The sequence below is a fragment of the Chrysemys picta genome, chromosome 4 (assembly GCF_011386835.1).
Source record: "Chrysemys picta bellii isolate R12L10 chromosome 4, ASM1138683v2, whole genome shotgun sequence".
NCBI classification, from domain to species: domain Eukaryota; kingdom Metazoa; phylum Chordata; order Testudines; family Emydidae; genus Chrysemys; species Chrysemys picta.
The window spans coordinates 64673889-64695505 of NC_088794.1; the positions used below are offsets into that span (position 1 = coordinate 64673889).

Below are 21617 nucleotides of genomic sequence, written 5' to 3' on the forward strand. Positions count from 1 at the left end.
TAATCTAGTTTTGTAGGCGAATTTCCCTTTTACTTTTATTATTCCAAATACTCTTTTAGTTTCTATGCTAACCTATTTTAGCACTCAAAATTGATGTCATAAATATTACATTTATATATACATACAGTATTTATCATCTATTTTCAAGTCATATGTTAACTAGAAATTGGCTGTGAATTTTAGTGACATTTTCTGCCTGTGTGTTAAGTCAATGACCTATTAAGTATATTCACAAGCCATTTACATACCCGATGACTTCACATTTCAGATGGCTATACCATATATGTTTTCTGTTACAATACTTATTTATGTAAAAAATTCATAATTGAATATGTAATGTTAATTTTGTTTAAATTATTTGAATTCAAATATTTAAACTAATTAATACTTTCTAAAGGTACAACTAAGCATTTGATGAGAATTTCTGCTTAATGTTACATATAATGCAAAAGGACAAATGATGTTTTTGAAATCAATGGTGATTTAAGTATATTGGTATAAAAATGTAGGTGTCTTTTAGCTTTATGAAACTGACAGATCCATTCTGAAACTTTGATTAAAAAGGATCTGTGTTTTTAGAAATAAAATAATAAAATGGGCCTATCTTAAAAAAAAGCGAGAGAAAAGAAATCCTGATTGTTACCACAAATGAAATACCTGATGACAAAATAGTAGTCTTTTTGATTTTGATCACAAAAAATAAACTGGTAGTGACAGGATATGATGGATAGATTTGACATCCTGGCAAATCACTGTCATGGATTCAATTATTCTAATTCAGAATAAAAGCTGTATACAGTATGTGTTTATGCTACAGTGGAGTTTTTTAAGTGATTGACATTCATCATATTAGTTAGACAGTTTTAAAAGCTATGTCTTTGTTTTACACACAGTGTTGTCAAGAACAAATAAAGTAAAACCTGGATTGTATAAGAAAAGCAAACCGTTTAATCAACTTTTCAGTTGGAACCTCATCAAAAGACATTAACATTATTATATTGTATAAAATGCTATTTGGAAAGTCAATTTCACTCTAGCCATATTATATCCCATTATAGAGATTGTTTTATATTATTTCTTATGAAGCAGACTTCCATTTTGAAAGGGGGTATATTGTCCTCCATGGAACTTCCAAACTAGATTTTAGATTACCTTATGTTTTCAAAATTCAATTTAATTTACAGATCAGCACTGCCTACTGTGCCAGATACAAAGTAATATATAGGAGATGTTTAAAAATATATTTAATAGTTTTCCATTTGGGTATATATACACACATGCACACAAAATATTCATAAGTTCACAAATAGTGTACATGATGGTATGGAAACCTGAATTAGTTTTATTTTCTGTTCTGTTTTAGACCATCATTCTGTGATACTCTTCCCCAAGCTCCAATGCACTCTTCTGGTTTTCTAGCATTAATGTAGCTGTCAGTTTGAATTTCAATCTTGAATTATGTCTGTTGACATAATTTCATAGTGCTGACTTCAATTGTTTAGGATTACTGTTTTGAACTACACAAGGAAATCAATTCTTTTTTCAATGTTTAGTAAATTCCACTCAAGTGCATTTTAATACATTTATTAACCCATAAGGCAAACTAATTATCTATAATATATTCTTACTATGGAACAATTCTTTCTTTATCATTTTAATTATTGACACAGTAGAACACACATGAAATACTGCAATACATTTTTAAATGCATTGTTTATGTACTCTGTAAAATAACATCATATCTACTTTTGATTTTGCCAATAATGATATTTTCAGATGTACAAAATTATTTTTCAAACAATAATAATTGTTAAATTTGGCTTTAAAATAAAATGTGATAATGAATTCCTTAATCTCATTTACTAATGTTCACAATACTGTCTAATTTATATTTTACATTTATAATCAATGTTTAATACAACCATGTTAAACAGACACATTTAGCTTGCGAAAAACAACACATTTGGTATTGTTTCGTAAAGCATCTTGAACTTTAAAAATAAAAATAATTTTGATTTTTTATGAGAACAAAATATTGTACATTTCCAGAATAGCAGTGCAATGCAGCATTTTTTTTAATATAACAATACCTGTGTTGCAGATGTTCTGTAAAAAAGCAAACAAACAACAAATGTCTTCAAAGAAATCAGGATAAGAAAACGAGGCACCATTTTACAATGTTGTATTTTTAAGGACTGCTGGGTCATATCATTAAGAAAAATATTTTCATAAGTCATTAACAGTCATAATTAGAGTGTCACATAAATCTGAGTGAACTGCTAAGTAGAAATCACTAGAAGTCCAGGTGCTTCTTGCCTATGGCCATAGCACCACATCCTGAGCTCAGCAGTTTGGTGGATTCTGCCAGATCCTGTTTGCTTGAGCGGCTCACTGTGTCTGACAAGTCTGGAGGCAAATGCAGTCGCTATGGCAGGAGATTTTCAGGAGAGAGTGGGGGAGAGAAAGAGAAAGAGAGAACAGAACAATTGTAATTAAATTTGCTTTAGAAAGCATATTTCAAAATGCACTTCTATTCTCTGCTGAGCAATATTTACTCTTACATATCCAATACTTGTTACAACCATTTTTCAAACTGGTATCCAGATAGATATGTTTCAAATGATATCTTTGCAAAACATTGGTTGGTTGGTTGGGTTTTTTTTGCAAACTGGATTAGATTTTCCTCATAAACATTTCTGAGGTGAAAATCCAAGTTTATAAAATGTATCTAACTATATAACTGTGAGCCTGATCCATCATTCATTAAAGTAAATGGCAATTTTGCTTCAGTATTAACAGCGAGATTGAGCCCTATAATTGATATCTCATTACAATACAAATATTACTATATTTATTCTCTCAAATATTCTACACGAACAAATTATGTCTTGTTACTGACTTTAAAGGCAATAAGCAATATATCATTGATGACGGATATAGATGTCATACTGATTATAACATAATACGAGAAGCTAAAGGCTCGTCTATCTACTTACTCTGTTGCCAAATCTTAATAATAATACTTTGTATTTCTATGGCATATTCCATCTGTGGTTCTTAGAGATTTATACACTAATGTGAGGTAGTACACACTGCATGGGTGGCAGGTGAATGAGCTGTTGGGGGAGGCTAGCCCCTGGCCTCTCCCCCCCGCCCAAGGCCCTGCTCCTTCCCCTCTCCTTACACCCCTGCTCCCTTGTCAGAGCCCAGAGCACCCCCCGGCTCCCTGCATGCCCTGGTGAGCCACGTGCCGAACGTTGCCGACCCCTGACCTAGACCATCCCTGACAGGTGTTTGTCCAACCTGTTCTTAAAAACCTCCAATGATGGGAATTCTACAATCTCTCTTGGAAGCCTATTCCAGAGCTTAACTACCTGTATGATTAGAAAGGTTTGCCTAATACCTAACCTAAATCTCCCTTCTTGCAGATTAAGCCCATTCATTCTTGTCCTACCTTCAGAAGACATGGAAAAGAGTTAATCACAATCCTCTTTAGAACAGCCATTGTCGTATTTGAAGATTTATCAGGTCCCCACTCAGTCTTCTTTTCTCAAGACTCAACATGCCCAATTTTCTTAACCTTTCTTATGGGTCAGATTTTTTAAACCTTTTATCATTTTTGTTGCTCTCCTCTAGGCTCTCTTCAATTTGTCCACATCTTTCCTAAAATATAGCACCCAAAATTGGACACAATACTCCCGCTGAGGCCTCACCAGTGCTGAGGAGAGTGGGCAATTTCCTCCCATGTCTTACACACGACATTCCTATTAATATACCCCTAGAATGATATTAGCCTTTTTTGCAACTGCATCACATTGTTGACTCAATTTCTGATCCACTATAGCGCCCAGATCTTTTTCAGGCCAAGTCCCATGAGCCCAAGTCAGCTGGCAGGGCCAGCCTCAGGCATCTAGATGTTGTATAGACATACTCTAAGAGCACAGGAGAGAGAGTCTCCCTCCTCTCAGTTCACGTGCCCAGATCTAGGACTGGTATGGCCCACAGCAGCCCAGAATTGCAATTGAAGCATGCACAGTGTGGACAGAATCTTCAGGGAATTTAGCTGCTAAAATCAAAGAAGGGTCTACTAAGCATGTGTGAACAGTATTTTTTCAGAGGCTTATGTCTTGGTGGCACATCCCTGACACAAAGGCCACTTCCTGTCAAATTTCAAGTCCCAGCTTCACAGCATGGGGACACTAGAACCAGAATTATTTAATATGGGCAAAACAACATATGTTTCCCTAGTCTCATTCTCAGAAATGCCTGAACTGTTTTGACTGAAATTTTCCAAAATAATGCAGCCAGAGGCAGACACCAGGCTTGGAAATTTTCAGCCCAAATGGTTAGTTTGCCAAAGTTATAAAAAATCCTACATTAAAAAAAATTATGAAGTTTTAGTCAAGTGCTCAAAAGTTAGGAAATTCCAGAATTAAGATTACCCATGCTACATTAATCATGCCCCCTTGTGTGTATATATTATGATAGTCTTTAATTAAGAAATCACATACTATTTTTACCCACATGGGTCATCAGCAGTGTTTAAACCCAGGACCTTCACAACTACAATGCAGCCCTCCTTCATCTGGGCTAAGGAAATAATTAGCCATAGTAGGCCATTATCATCTATATGGACCAGACCGCTAGAGGGAACATGACACACATTGCCAGTGCCATAACCATTTGTGATACAGCAGTGGAATGGCTGGTGTCAGGATTTTTGGGTTCTAATCCTGGCTCTGGGAGGGGAGTGTGGCCTAGCAGTGAAGGCAGTGATTGTAGGCAACATAGCTAAGGACCCAGTTTTGGCACATTCATTTTGAAAGGCAGTACATCTGAGTGCATAAGACTTTTCTTACAGACCAGGTTTCTATTCCCAGCTCTGTGTGAAATGACCTTTCAGTTACCTTATTTGTAAAATGGGAAGAATAATAGCTGTGTGCTTCCTAAAGCTGGGATATGAGGATGCAGGACAGGTCTACACTAGAAACTTTCCATGTTATAGTACATTTGGTAAGGGCATGGTTTTTTAAATGACATTTCTATACCAGAAAAAGGCCTCGTGTTGATGCAGTTATACTGGCTTTTGCCACTGTTTTACTCAGGGAATTGATATAAACTGTGTCTACACAAAGGAGAATTTGCCAGTATAGCTAGGCTTCAGGTAAGGGTGTTGAACTGTACAGAAATATTAACACTAGTCAACAGACACAGTGAGACCAGAATCCCTGCTGCTACAATAACCAATGACAACAGCGGGAATTGAAAACACCCAGAATTTCACAGGATTAGGCCGTAAGTGAGCAATGGGAGCATAAATGAGTTGCCCACACTCGCACAGTGGATATAACAATTGAACACACAGATATCCGATCTGAACACACTGAGTGCAACCTTCTCTCATGGAGTGAGTCAGTAGCAAAATTAGGAACAGAACCCAACGGAAGCAGGAGATCTTGGTGAGGGCTCAAATAAATAAATTACAACTGACTTCTATTTATGTGCTCTAACCACTAGATGCACCTTTCTGCAAACCATGGTATATTAACACTTCCTTTATGGAAACAACCAATGAAATCTGATACTCTATAGTATGAATATTAAAAATTTGGCTCATAATATTTTTTCAAACTTGAAAAACATCTACTGTAGTTATATATACTGTATGTAAAATTTAATTATTTTCACTGGCTAGTTAAACATTAAAATATTTCAGAAATCATGCAGTTTGACAATATTTGACACACCTGCAGAATTACTTGAGGGCTGCAGAGAAACCATATATATGTGCTAGAAAATAGTTTTTAGCAATACATTACTATAACATAAATAAAAATAGTAATTCTTGTTCAGATTACTCTGTGATCACCATTATAAATTTTAATATAAGTCATTAATTTTGATATAAAGAGAGAAGACATTGTCAAGCTGTCTTGAGTGGCTGAAGAGTGTGAGTACCAACCTCAGGGCAGACTGTTAAGAAGCAAGGGACAAATCCCAAACTGGTTGTGAATTTTATACTTAGATTTCACCAACCAAGAATCAAGTGTAAATTCCTCAGGCACCAGAACAGCCTAATCATGAAGTCACAGACAGTCTCCTTAAGTACTCCAGTCTATCTTGCCACATAGGCAAGCTTGTCTTTGTGATAGATGGTCCTTTACACCAAAAATCACAACAATATTCAGGTAATTTCTAATCCCAAAGGACCTGTCACTTAGCCTAGGTCAGTTGCCTTTTAGGTCTTACACCAAAGACAGTGCTTGTAGCCAATCCTATAATAAATTAACTAAAGATTTATTAACTAAGAAAAAGAAATGAGAGTTATTTACAAGGTTAAAGTAGGTAAACACATATACACACAAATGAATTATAGTCTTAGGTTTCAAAAGGTAATAGAAGACTCTATAATAAGAGAGTGCTATATAAACAATGAGGAGTCCGGTGGCACCTTAAAGACTAACAGATTTATTTGGGCATAAGCTTTCGTGGGTAAAAACCCACTTCTTCAGATGCATGCACTTCTTCTTCTCCAAGCTTTTCTCCCACGAAAGCTTATGCCCAAATAAATGTGTTATTCTTTAGGGTGCCACGGGACTCCTCGTTGTTTTTGTGGATACTGACTAATACGGCTACCCCTCTGATACTTAGAGCTCTATATGTCCTTCAGGGCTAACCTAGACTAAGCACTGAGGATCTTTTGCTTATGCTTAGTAATTCTTGCCCTCTCAGAGTCCAAGCAGCATAAAGATACAGTGTCTTCTTGTCAGGGCTTTTTTATTCCCTTCCCCCAGGGTTCAAGTTGATGGGATGAGTCCACATGCATGTCTCCTCTTCATGGGTGTGCGGAAGGAGCAATCAACAAAGTCTTTTGTCCTCTGATGTTCCACATTGGTTTGCCTAGTGTCTGTAGGTCTTCTTTTGATGGACAGGAGATAACACCTCTAGTGGCAAACTAGTATTTCACAGTTGATAATACTTCTCTCCTGATTGGTTAAGTAAACACTTAAATATTACCTTATAACATGGGATACAGATATTATAAGTGAGATTAATGCATGCCGCAACTTAAAAGCATTTCATAAAGTCTAAACACTATTTTAACAATACTAACAGGTGAACCGGACTGGTTTCCAGCTATGTATTAGTCAGTGTTCAGTTAAGGCCCAAGAGGCTTTGCATGAGCTGGCATATGGTCTGCCAGCTTCACAGGCATAACATGCAAATCACTGAAACTCATCACAAAAGGTGGTGGGTTTGATTCTTTTCTTATTATCTCACCATAAGTTACTCCATTTAAATTAACAGACTTATTGTACTGGTTAACCATTACATTTGGCTATTACCAAGATAGCCCAAAATTTTGAAGTTTAAAGTTTTTGGCAATAAGATGACAAACCAAACCAACAGTTGTTCTCTTTATTTGGGTCTATGACCCAAAACTTGTCAAAAAAAAAAAAATCCCATGACTCGCTACACCTCACAATCATTTTCAGTCACCAGTGGACTGTGGAATTTTGGGTTATGGGAAAAAACAAGTGGAGAGTTTTGGGTGTTGTGAAGTAGGATGAAAGGGAGGGGCACTGGCTGCTGGATAAGGAGAACAATTGAATTCTTTCCAATTTTTCTCTTTTTGAAAAAGAATTCTTACCATTTTATAAACACAGGCTGAGAAATACCTACTTCCCATTCTTCTTAGACTGTACTTCCTTGTTATCTCCTGTTTCCTCTTCTGCCTCTCCTTTCTCACCGATCGGGTTGTTATGTTTTCCCTCTACCCTTCTCTGTTATCTCATTATTAGCGCCTAGGAGCTCTAACCCCCATTGATTAAGACTCCATTGTGCTAGGCAATGTATGAACACAGAAAGACAGGCTCTGCCCCAAAGAACTTACATTCTAAGTATAAGACAAGAGTTAACAGATGGCTACAGACAGACAGATGTGGAGAGTACAAAGAAACAATGAGATTATATTGGTCAGCATGGTAGGCAGTGGTGTCAGCACAATACCAGTCTAATTGTTGTTAAGTTTTTTGTAGGCATCATGGAAAAAGGGAATTTTAAGAGGGGATCTGAAGGACAATAATGAGGTAGCTTTGTGGATGTTTATGGGAGTTCCTCCCAAGCATGAGGGACAACACTGGAGAAAGCATGAAGGTGCTTGTTTGAAAATTTAACAAGTGGGCAATGGAGGCTGGCATCATTGGCTGATCAGAGGCAGGAACTGACATCTTGACATCTTGAATGAGAGATGACAGGTAGGGTGAGGATAGGCCAAGAAGGACCTTGAAAGTGAAGAGAAGGAGCTCACATTTAATACAACGGGGGGGGGGGGGGAAACCACTTGAGTAATGCAAATTGATTGGGATAATGATAACAAATTTATATTTATATAGAGCCTTTCACACAGAAGGATTTTTAAAAAGTACACACAAATACTGTAGGAATCATCTTATATGTCACATAAATCCCTTAGCCTCTGAGATGAAGCATGGTAACCATTTAATTGCACAGGAATATTACAAAACAATAGAGCCCAGGATGTGAAGAATATTGTTTCAAATTCAAACCATGATAGAATGTCAGAGAGGCACAATGACCAACCTGGAGTTTGGCAGGCACTCGGGGACTAGCATTCCATGGATCTTTAATTTGCACAAGTGATCAGTACTTCCACCTTATAGCTTATCTGAAAGATGACATCTCCAGAGCTAGAGCCCTCTCCTAATATTATGAATGAGACATTGGTTCTGTATCAACTCAGAGGGAACCTACTAAATCAGCAACACCCCTTCCTGTGCCACCTGGAATTCCTTTCGAGGTATTGTCTCCAAGGCCCTGATCCTGCAATGATCTCTGTATAGGCAGACCCCTGAGCCCATGCAGAGCCCCATTAAGTATTGACCACATCCAACTCTGCACATCAGGTCTAAGCATGTGGTGGTATGGCTATAGGTTAAGAGCCCAGCTACTATGCTCTGGGTGAAATCCCAACCTTATTGAAATTAATGTGAGTTTTGCCATTGACTTCAATGGGGCCAGGATTTTAACCCCATTCTGCACTGCAGACTGCAAAACAAAACATATCCAAGTGTTTAATAAGTTTCACTTTTGCAGATCTACTCAGAAAGGAGCTGCACAGGACCACAGGAAGGTCAAACTTGCAGGCAGGGTAGATGTGGCACAGGAAACACTGGGCTCTTTGTAGGACTAGGTAGATCAATGTAGATATAATTTACATGGAGCTATAAATCAAAAATCAAAGCCTAGATGAACAGTGAAGTTTCACTAATGTTTAGTTAGCACACAATAATTTCTAAGGCACACTGTCAATTTGAATTTTTTGAAAGCTACTAATTATTAAAAATTCTAGTTTCTGACACAGCACCCTTTATATAGTATGGCCTCAATTCTTCTCTTTCAAATTCCATTTTAAATTATGTTTCATAAGTGTTTTCCACTTCCCTGCCAATGTTTATAAGGATATTTTCATCAAGGGAGAGTGGACGGATCCAAAAGCAACATTGCCAAATGTACTCAAGTCTGCCGTGTGCACTCTTGCCTGCCCACTAACCTCTTTAACAGCAGCACTGAGGTAAGGCTTCCCAACTGCGACCTACCAGGGAGTGCCAGGGAGAGAACAATGTTCCTTACTACTTCTGCCTCTCACACAGGCTTCCGTTGCCTCCCAGCTCATTAACCTTGCATATACTTTTTTTAAAAATCACAGATTCAAGAATTATTTAATGGATAAGAGACTTTCAAGTCTGCACTTCTGCCTCAGATGGTCAGCATGACTCATACACAGAAGTGTCTACCTTACTTTCCCCTGACCATTTGTCATATTCATTCTGATGAATCCAGAATGAATATTCTAGCTATTTCTTAACAGAGGTGAGCAGAGGAGCGGAGTAACCATGATTAACATTCTGTGAGAAGCACACATTGGCTAGCTGAAATGGCAAGGTGCAAAGACTGCATGCAAAATATATATGATCAGAAAGTACCACAGATCTCGAGATCTGCAGCACGAGAAGCAGGTCATGGCCACTTCATGCTTGGAGCTGCATAGGGGCATCCTATACACTTAAACACGTTTTACATTTTTTTAAATTAAAAACTCAAAACCAAATCTTTTGGTGACTAAGGAGGTGAAAAAAATCCCCAATCCTCTCACCCAGCAATACACAGAGTCAATCTGGAGAAAAGGGCATGCTCAGCAAAATATTCCTTCCTGAACTCCAAAAGAGAAATGGGCTGCTTCAAGCACAACATTAATACCATTTAAATGTATTAAATCCCATACAGTCACCTGATTGTTCATTACACACATTCATACTACTTGACTCCTCTACCAAGTGGGATTGCATTCCATCTGCTTACTGCTCTTTGTAAAAATAATATATCCTATTACATATAGCCCCTCTAATTTTATACCTTTGCTCCCCAGTTCTAGTCTGCCCAACATCCTCAATTAGATTATCAATCTTAATATTTTAACAACCCTCACTGCTTTAATTACTTCAGTCATGCCACTTCTTAATGCATTTCAAGATGAAATAATTCTAATATGCTCAGTATCTCTTAAATCATTATTAATTATAACATTTAAAAATATGTAGTACAACAATACAATACCTCTGACTAATGCGTTTGGAAATATTTTATAGTGGGGGATGTGCTACTCAGTAACATTTGGCATATCTTCAATTAAATGAAAAACATGTAGCATTCCAGCTTTTGGCTGCAGTATGCCAAAAGGCATTGTATGTCATTGGTTTATGGACTCGAAGAGCTCCTGAATGAAGTTTACATGATGTCCTGATGTGTTGTATTTTGCATTTCTAATTGGTGTAGCTAAAGAATAGATAAAAAACCCATAACAGCTACAAATTTCAAGAGCACATTATTCCTACCACAGTCAATAACCTATATTTACTGACTTATCACCAAATCCATCTCTCTCTTAGCAAGTGCAACAAAGAACGTACTGGTCTTTTTTGCCAAACTGTATCAGCAACTCTGGCGTTAACACAGAATACATGCAGATGAGGATTTACATTTTCTCCAGGACAGCAGAGTTTTGTTCAGACAAAGATTTGATATGGAGGCTGCTGTCAACCTTCCTCTTTAGTTGTTACAATGTCAAGATTTAGTAGAGTTTTACAAAGATTTTTAGAAAGATGCATTAACAAGATACATCATAACAGCTCTTTTTAAGTCAACATACTATGTCAGTGCAATGTCTGTTGCCAAGTTGTCAGTGTGTATTTAGACTACAATGCATATGTACATTGTGGAGCATTTAATTATATTTATATAGGATAAGGTCCATAAAGAAGTAACAATAGCATTGATCTGGACATACTGTTAAAAAGTAAGGTTTACAACAATTTACATACAAATCTCACAATATCACCCTAAACAAGATGTAAAGCACTGACAATACTACAGATTAAGAACACTTACTTAACAGCTAATGATGAACTGAGTTTATTTTTAATGACAAAAGAGTAACATCATGCAAGAAATTCCAAGCTCACACTGCACTAATTATGAGTCATGTCATCATACTCAGGCCCCATCAAGACTACAACTATAGCTTAGCCCTGGGGCCCAGTAACAACACAGCTGTCTCTTGACCTACTTACACATAGTTATTAGTGTGGACAGTACTTAACCATATCCCTATAAAGAGGCTAAAGCCATGAATTCAGGCCTGGCTTTTAACTCAATTCTGGGATCCTGTTATGTCCTGTCCACATTACAAGTTTTAATATTATTTTAACTAGGTCAGGGAGCAATCATGTTGTAACCAGGTGCCCTGACTCAGTTAGAGTTGTAGTGTAGAGGAAGTTTTTACTATTCAGGTAGCTGTAACTGAACTATATTTAATCATGGTTATACACATCTAATGTTAAAGTCATCACTTCTAGCATATAAATAACTAACTTTTTTTTTTAGAAGAAGCATAATCTAAACAGCCATAATGACTTATTATTAATATCAGCTGTTAAGAGAGAATATTTCCCTTGAGAATAGTTGATAGTCAGATCTTTACCTACATAACATAGTCCACCTTGTTAATCGCATACTGTCAATATGAAAATATTTTTTAAAAAAATATTTACCTATATAATTAACAACACTTTAGACAATTGAAATTAAAGGATTAAAAAAATTATTTAGTTTTCACCATTTGTGGTGCTTCACACAGACTATACAATGAAAATAAGTCATTTTCACTTTCATTACTACGACATTGCAGTCCTGGTTTAGGTTTCCAGTACTGCAGAGGAATGTTTAAATAATGACAATCTCCCCTCACAAAAAAAACCCTTTAATAGAAATTAAAAAAACATTCATGACAACATTTTCTTTCATATTCATGACAACATTCGTAAAATCCCTTTTTTTGGGTAAGATTTATGAGTCTTGATTATAGTATTTGACTCTTTACTAACGCTTTGCAAGAGTATATGCTTTAGGGAAGAGAGAAGCTAATATATGAAACATTTAACAATTAAATTCAAGCTGCGTTGGATTAGTCAGATAAATCACATGGTATTGTTTTTACTTTCTGACCAGATGGATGAGTATGCAAATATTTAAGTGTGAATACCCATGTGGCAATTTAAAAGTTGATTTCTTCAAATATTGGCTCATGCAACTCTGAAAATCTTTCTGAGACCATTTGTACCAATTAAATCCAATTGTTTGTGTGTTTGTGGAACATGAGCCCTGAAGCAAGATGGCTGAAGAGAATTCATTAAAAAAATTAAGCACTCCCCTACAATATAGAGGGGCTGGGAATAGCTAGCACACAAATGACTATGCTGGTTCTATGCCAGTTGGGGATTGCCTCATGCCAGAAGAATCTTCAAGCTACCCATTTAGGGCCTGATTCAAAACCTACTGAAATGAATGGGAGTCTTTCAACAAAGATCAGGGCCTTATTGTGCTAGGAACTGTACGAATACATAGTAAAATTCAGTCCCTGTCCTGAAGAGCTTACAATCTAAACAGGCAAAGGAAGAAAGGTATAATATACGTGCAAAGTGAAAAATGTCATTGTTTGCAAGTGTCATGTTAGAGTCATAAGTTTTTTGTTTAAATTTTCTTAACATTTTTTCATTGAGTTTTTGTTAGGAGAGGATTAGCTAATCAAAAAGACAAAAACAGGCACACTGAAGTGCGGGAAGTAAATGGAAAAGAGGGAGTGAAGGAAGGATGGAGGGTAGTAGTTAGCCTGAAGTGAAAAGACTAAGGCCTTATCTACACTACACAGTTTTGTCGACAAAACGTCAGCTTTTGGTGACAAAACAGTGGAGATGCATACATTGAAATGTTCCTCCCGCCGATGCAACTCCCCTGCTATGCTGACATAATAAAACCACCTCGACGAGCAGCATAGAGCTTTTTGCGATGTAGTTAGAGTGACGCAGTGTCAGTGTAGATGCCTCACTTGGTTATGTCACCCTAATTGGCCTCCAGGAAGTGTCCCGCAATGCCTATCATGATTGCGCTGGTCAGCAGTTTGAACTCTGCTGCCTTGAAGGTGCACAGGTATGTGTCTCTCTCCTATTTAAAGGCCCGGGAATTTTTGAAAATCCTCTTCCTGTTTGCTCGGCGTGCACAGACCATACAGCATCTTCCCATCTGACCATGCTGACTTTCTGCAACAGATGGTCTCCCGGGTGGAGCACACCAGAGCTGTTGGATCTGCTGAGTATAAGGGGAGAGGAGGCTGTGCAGTCACAGCTTTGCACCAGCCATCGGAATTTTGATACCTCTGGGCTGATTGCTGGTGACATGCAGGAGAAGGGGCATGGAAGGGACACGCAGCAGTGCCGTGCTAAAATCAAGGAGCTGAGGCAGGAATACCAGAAGGCAAGGAAGGCCAATTGTTGCTCTGGTGCAGCACCGAAGACATGCTGCTTCTATAAGGAGCTGCACGCCATCCTCGGTGGCAACCCCACTTCTACCACCAAGAACCCCATGGATACTTCAGGGGGACTTGGATGCAGCGGCCAGCGGACTCAACCCCGATGAGGAAGTGGTGGACAAGGTAGTGGAGCTGAAGGACGATGTGGAGCACACAGCAGGGTCATCTGGTTGCGCAGTGAATCAGGACCTCTTTTCCATTCCAGAGGGGTCTAGCTAGTCATAGAATCATAGAAGATTAGGGTTGGAAGAGACCTCAGGAGGCCAACTAGTCCAACCCCCTGCTCAAAGCAGGACCAACCCCAACTAAATCCCAGCACTCCGGCTCTGGCATGCAGAATGGAGGAGAGGGGAGCTCCAGTAAGTGCTCATTTTGCTTTGATACTGCATGGTGAGAGGAGACTGAGATCTCATGTACTTTCTTATATGGCAGAGGAGGGATAAGGGGCAGAAATTTACAACAGAGCCTGTCCATCTACGCTGTGGACACATGGCAGAAAAGTTTGTTAATGTACACAGGGATGTCCCGGGAATCCTTCATAGAGATCTAGGAAACTCTCCCATAGGTATTCTGCAATCCTCTCCCAAATGTTCCTTGGGAGAGCTGCCTTGTTTCTCCCCCCGCTGTAGGAAACTTTGCCGCACCACTTGGCAATTGATTCTGAAGGGACCAGTGTGGCACATAGGCAAGTGGTCTACAGAGCCGGTCTGAAATCACACGCATGCAGGAGATGCACACTTGCATCCTGGGTTACCCTTAGGAGTGAGATATCAGGTTTTATTACCCTAGCCTGTGGAAAGGGCACCAATATTCAGAATAGGGTCCCTAGCCGCTTATGGGTAACCCCCTTCACAAACCACCCCTTGCCACACACCCCGCCCCTGCCCCCCCACCCCTGCAAACTCACCATAATTGGGACTTGTGCTGACCTATGTGTTAGCCAAGGGACAGTGAGAAAGAGGTGTATGTAACTTTTGTGATTCACGGCTGTGAGCACACTCACAATACCATCTCTGTTCATTGTTTCTTTGGCTTCTGCAGATGGGCCCTTGATAACCCACTTCTCCATGCTGGCGGAGTGCCTCCATCAGATAAGGCGGCGACCCAGGAGGAATAAGGAGAATATGTTTTATGAAGTGCTGCAGTCAACAGATACAGCACACAGCAAAAAAAGAGTGTGGAGGGAGACAATCAACAAAACACTCAGGCTGGATAATCTGGAAAGGACACAAGGGCAGAAGTGAATTATAAAGCTCCTAGAGGGCCAGGCAGAGATGTTGAAGTCCCTCATTAGCCTGCAATCTGAGCACATCTGTGCCCGACTGCCCCTCCAGCCACTACTGAACTCTGGTCCATGCCCTCCCCAAACTCCCCCACCACATTCCTCACGTGTTCCCGGTCCGTCACAGTACCCCGTGCACTCCATGCCTAGGGACTGGTTTTCCAATGAAAGCTAGAGTTACACCCAGCTGTGAGAGCCCAAACCGCAAGACTGTTCCTCATTTTCAAGTCACCTGTTTGACTCAAAGTTTGTGTTTTATCCCATTATTACACTTGAGTCTTTCAAATAAACTGAGTCTTTATCTGTGACATACTTAAATCGCTCAGTTCTAACACTGAAACCCAGTAGGAATAATTGCAATTAACGCTCATGAAGCACGCACTATAGGTGTAATTCATCGTGGCAAGTATACATTGCTTGGATGAATGCATCACATAGAGACACATTACTGGGAACAGGGCCGGCTCCAGCTTTTTTGCCGACCCAAGCGGCAAAGAAAAAAAAAGAAAAAAAGAAAAACCGGATTGAGCTGCTGCCGAAGAGGAAGAGAGGGAATGAAGGACCCGCCGCCGAATTGCCGCTGCAGACCCGGACGTGCCGCCTCAACAATGGACGAACTGCCGCCCCTTTCTATTGGCCGCCCCAGGCACCTGCTTCCTTCGCTGGTGTCTGGAGCAGGCCCTGACTAGGAACTATTGTCAAAATGCTCCTTCAAAGCCTCCCTGATTCAAATAGCTTCTTGCTTCACCCCTTTAATAGCCCTTGTATCTAGCTGCTCAAAAGCAGCAGACAGACGATCAGCCTCAGTGGTCCACCTCTGGGGAAACTTTTCCCCCTTCGATTTGCAAATATTATGGAGAGTACAGCAGGCCGCAGTGACCATCAGAATATTTTCCTCACTGAGGCCTAACCAGCCAAAAAGACAGCGCCAGTGACATTTTAATTGGCCAAAGGCACATTCAACGGTCATTTGGCACCTGCTGAGCTTGTTGTTGAAGTGCTCCTTGCTGCTGTCTAGGTTCCCAATTGTAAGATTTCATGAGCAAGGGGTATGCGGTGTCTCCAAGGATCACTATGGGCATTTGCACATCCCCCATTGGAATCTTATGGTCTGGAAAGGAAGTCCCAGCGTGTAGCTTTCTATACAGTCCAATGTTCCAAAAGATGCGTGCATCAGGCACCTTTCTTTACCACCCCGCATTGATGTCAGTGAAACAGCCCTGGCGATCCACCAACACCTGCAAGATCATGGAGAAGCAGCCTTTTTGATTGATGTACTCCATTGCAAGGTGGTTGGGGGCCAAAATTGGGATATGTGTTCCATCTACTGCCCCGCAACAGTTAGGGAATCCCATTGCCTCAAAGCCATCAATTATTTCCTGCACATTACTGAGAATCACAGTCCTTCATAGAAAGAGGCGATTAATGACCCTCCACACTTGCATCACTGAAGCCCACTTGGTTGATTTTTCCAACCCCAAACTGATTTGTGACTGACCGGTAGCAGTCTGGAGTTGCCTGATGTCACACAGTGATTGCCACTCACTTTTCCACAGTGCAGGCAGCTCTCTTTCTGGTGTCCTTGCACCACAGTGCTGGGGCAAGCTCAACACACAATTCCAGGAAGGTGGCTTTGCACATCCAAAAGTTCTGCAGCCTCTAATCGTCATCCCATACATGCATAACGATGGGATCCCACCACTAGGTGCTTGTTCCCTGAGCCCAGTACCGACTGTCCACCGTAGCAAGCTGTTCTGTGAATGCCAGCAGCAATCTTGTAATGATTTCACTACGACTCTCCAAAAGAGCGCACCAACTCTGTGACTCCACCAGATCCTCTTCTTCAGGATTCCACACCCGTACCTGTCTTCGATTTTGTTGCAGGACTCCAACCCTGATCCATCTGCAGTATTCCTAGAAGAACGAGGAGTACTTGTGGCACCTTAGAGACTAACACATTTATTTGAGCATAAGCTTTCGTGGGTAAAGCCCACTGCATCAGATGCATGCAGTGGAAAATACAGTAGGAAGATATATACAGAGAACATGAAAAAATGGGGGTTGCCATACCAACTCTAATGAGACTAATCAGGTGGGCTATATCTTCCTACTGTATTTTCCACTGCATGCATCTGATGAAGTGGGCTTTAGCCCTCGAAAGCTTATGCTCAAATAAATTTGCTAGTCTCTAAGGTGCCACAAGTGCTCCTCATTCTTTTTGCTGATACAGACTAACACTCTGCTGATACAGGCTACCACTATGAAACCTGTCAGTATTCCTAGAGCCGTTTAGTCCAAATCGTATATGCTATGGAACACATAATATACTCTTGGCCCCACAATAAGTAGATTTTGAATTAAGGAACAGGTAATCCAGTGCCAGAGCTGCTGGGCCTGATTACTCTGCAAGGCAAGGAAGACCTTAGGTCTCCCTGATGGAAAGGAGATGTTGAGAGAAGAGCCTCCAGCCTCCTCACCAAATCTATATGCATACATACAAAGCTATAAGTGTAGAAAGGACAAGGAAAGAAAATCTTAGCCGCCCAAAGACATAAGATTTAGACCCAAGAAGAATAGCTTATTGAGAGGTGCAAGAAGTTCAGATAAGTTGGATATGCATCTGAACATTTGAGGACTTATCCAAAGCAAACCTTTGAAGTTTCTGGTCACTTATTAATCTTGTGTCTCAGTTTAAGTATTACTTGGCTACACTACAGAAAACTCTCATAAATACATTTACAAAACCAAAATGAAATGTTTTATTTTATATGGGGAGCAAAAATATAGCACATAAAGCTGGTAAAAAACTGCTTTTTGTCCATGACTAAAACTATCCAGATAGATTTCAACAATTTTTTCCCTGCAAAAGGCTCCACTCTAACACTGATAACTTCCATTGCCAAGTTTCAGCTTCAAGTGAATTTTAATGCCTGAGTTACCAACTCAGAAAAACAGGGTTTGTAAGAGAAATGCCAACAGACTCCTAACTTTAACAGTGCTGTTAGCTATCACTTTCGTACACACACACGATCTCCATATAATTTCAAATATTTTGTTTACATGGATCCTATGCAGTTTAATATTAGAAAAAGGTGCTTTCTTTGGAGGGAGAAAGTGGGAGGGGTTCTGAAAATTTGGCAATAGCCCAGATATAGACTGTTCCAGTACTGCCTCAACAGATTTTTTTCAGGGCCTAAGTATGTTGACAGTTTTTGGTCCAAGCTTTTATTATAAAAATGCACCACTTTTCATACATGTATACAAGCACACACATTATATATATGCACACATATATCCATATGTATATATCCATGTACACATATGTACAGCCATAAGCAAATGAGAGTGTATTAATACGTGAATTACTACTAACAGCATAATGGCCAATGTATTTGCCTACATAATCCCTCCAATGTATGCAGTTCATTGCTCTATAAAGCACTGAGACACAGTGTATGAACTGTATTGTATAAATGCCAGTGTAAAACACACATACATGTCCCTGTATAAACCTATTTTTGGAGACCAGTATTATAGGTTTTGCAAGTTGCTGATTATGAAGGAGGAATTTTTAATGGGGCTAAATTTAAGTGTTAGCTGGAGGGTATTGTTGTCTTATATTGGGAGCAGCCTTATGCTCAATAGTTCTATTTACTTTTTCAGGCTAGCCAGAATTAGAAAATCCCCATTGCTAGGCAGCCTAGCACATCTGTGAAGCATTTCTGGGCATTCAGAACTGAAGCATGTGCTGCCCAAAAGGAGGATTCATTACAGTATGTTATTTAGCCCTCAAACCCCCTTCCCCCAAAACAGTGCAAGTTCTTCAGTAGGAGGAAATCATCCTTACTTTAAGCAGAAACATTTACATGACCAGAACACAACAATTAGCACATTTGTAAAGCTCCAGGGATAGGAACAATTTAATAGTTTTTGAAGCAGACTAATTTTCTGGAGCCTTTAATCTTATTTTATTTTGTTTTGCATGCATGGACAAGTTCTTCTTTGCTACAAGTATTTTCTAAGTCTTCCTGAAGACTTATTTTTCTGAGTAGAATTATTCTGAGTAGAAAAATAAATTATTTCATTACTTAATATTTTAAAGTACTACTGCGATGAAAGTGTTACATAAGTGAAAATATTGATTTTCTTTTTAAAAATATGTATTACTGATATATTGAACGCATTATTGCTTTCTGAACTTTTGTACATTTATAATCAAAGACAGCCAAATAGAATTGCCAATTTTGTCTATATTTGCACCAGTTCAATTCATGAGCTAAATATTTCAGATATTCACTAGTTGGTTTCTTCACTTTTCATTCATCAAACTAAGACAAATGTCACACAAGATAGGAAAAATACCTGTATAATTTCCTTCCTTTACTAAAGATCAGTGTTGATAAACATAGGTACCATATATATATATTTCAGTTCTTATATCTCTTAAATGAGGCTACAGAAGTCATGTCATTCATATTTTAACATCTCATCTGCTCAATAGGAATCAGTACACGGTCTACTGTCTAAATCTTCTGTGAGCAAGGTCTTTTACAGTGTTACCTTAGACTTCAACAGTTACTGAAGAGTAATTTAAAACCCCCAATACATCGATCAACCTGTTTAGTTTTGAAAGCATGCTGTGTCATATTTTTGCATCACTACTGTTTATGTAATCCTCAGTGTAAAAATCACATTGGTGATCAAGCAGTCATGCTAAACTCCCTTTGGCAAACTAGTACAGCAAAACAATTATGCACAGAAAGAGGAACTACTGGGTAAGGGCTAAAGGACAAGCCACACTAATTCAGAACTGTAACTTTTCTTTTTAAGTGATTTTGTATTTAAGACTTGATTGGTAAAGTGATTTCAGTGTTACCTCAATATGAAAATTCTATTTTAAAATCCTGAGTTAAACATGATGATAGGAAATTGATAATAATTCAAAAGTACCAGATTAAAGCAAAACTTTCAAGAATAATTAGGGGGAAAAAAGTATTACTACTTGCCTGGATGTTTTGGGGCTTTACAATCTGAAAAGATTTCTACAGATAAGATCAGCAAGAGAAAACTATTTCCTAATGAAACTAAGCTGTCCGTCAAACCTCAGGTATTTTCTTTTACAGGTTTTTAAAATTTATTTACTTTTGCGATTCTTATGTTTTAGTAAGAATTATTTTTTTAGTTCAGAATTTCTTCCATTTCACTTCTCTTTACCCTTAATACAAATAAGTCTCTTTAGAGCAATAAGGTCTTTAAAAACCCTTACTGTTTAGAACTGCCAACAATCCAGTGGGCTACACTAGATGAATGAGGCCAGATAGAAAAACCTGCCTCAAGTTTTCATCCCAAGAGAGGCAGGGTGCTTTGAAGAGAGAACACTTCATTTTACAAGCCAGAAGCTTGCTGCTATTCATCCAAAGACTCTTGACTGCTGTAGGTTCTGACCCATAGCATGGAAATTCACTCTGTTGACATTACATTATGAGATTGGTGGGAGGGGGAGGGTTAGGGGGTATGCCTATAAAGCAAAATATGTGGTAGTCTCTGTGTAATTATTTCTTGTAAACATGTTTTAAATGTTTCCTCTTAGTAAAAAAGAGAAAACATATATAAAAACAGAATAGCCAAGCAGCCTTATCAGACACCCTTATTTAAATATTTTGAACATAGCTAGACTTGCCCAGGGGGTACAGCCAAGGCACTGGAAAATATGAATCTCTAAAGAAAAATACATCTAAATGGTTCTTTCCATTTGAATAGACTGCACTGACATATTAAAGCTTCATAATTTTGACAGGAGACTTAGAAAACAAAAAGGTTTTCCCTTTAAAACACACACTGAAAGAATATGAAACAGTTTTGGCTTAGTGTAATCATAAAAATATGGTTTCATCCTTTGCAGCCACTTCAGAGCATACAACCACTTTCAATACCAAATCACAATGAGTTTATTCAACATAATAAAGCAGTCAATTTAAAATGTCTTCACATATGCAATAATATCAGATGAGGAGATAGTAAAGCAGATTAGCTCTACTTTTTATTGTACCCTTTTATATAGATACCTTTTGTTATGTAAGTTTATTACTAGATAGCACTTACAAAACATTCATTAATTATGCACATATTGTACTTTAACTGACTACCTTGGACAAGAATTTGAGTTAGTAATCTAGTATCAAAACCTGTTATGTTATTTGGCCAAATATCTGACCAATATCTGCTAAACTCTAAATTTGATTGTTATTAAATGTTGATTAAGTTATTGGGGAAAAGACAAGAAATAGGACATCCCTATATCCAAGGCAATATAAATTATGGGACTTTCCTGATAAACAAATCTTTCCTAACGGTACCGGGCAATGTAACAAACCCACAATTAATAAATGG

The 21617-nt window shown here is 38.7% G+C and overlaps 2 protein-coding genes across 8 annotated transcripts in view; both read right to left on the bottom strand.

The window, feature by feature from the left end:
• Positions 1 to 15385, bottom strand: part of LOC135983075 (uncharacterized) — a 123223-nt gene extending 107838 nt beyond the window's left edge. Inside the window, exon 1 of the mRNA XM_065592514.1 lies at positions 15382 to 15385. The gene's annotated coding sequence lies outside the window, so the exon portion shown is untranslated. The remainder of the gene's footprint in view (positions 1 to 15381) is intronic.
• The window catches only part of ELP4 (elongator acetyltransferase complex subunit 4), a 259381-nt gene continuing 238689 nt past the window's right edge, over positions 926 to 21617 (bottom strand). For all 7 annotated transcript variants that reach the window (XM_065592512.1, XM_065592505.1, XM_008179080.4 and 4 more), the window contains one exon: positions 926 to 2425. In XM_065592512.1, the coding sequence (XP_065448584.1) occupies positions 2294 to 2425 (132 nt within the window). In that variant the 3' untranslated portion in view covers positions 926 to 2293. The remainder of the gene's footprint in view (positions 2426 to 21617) is intronic.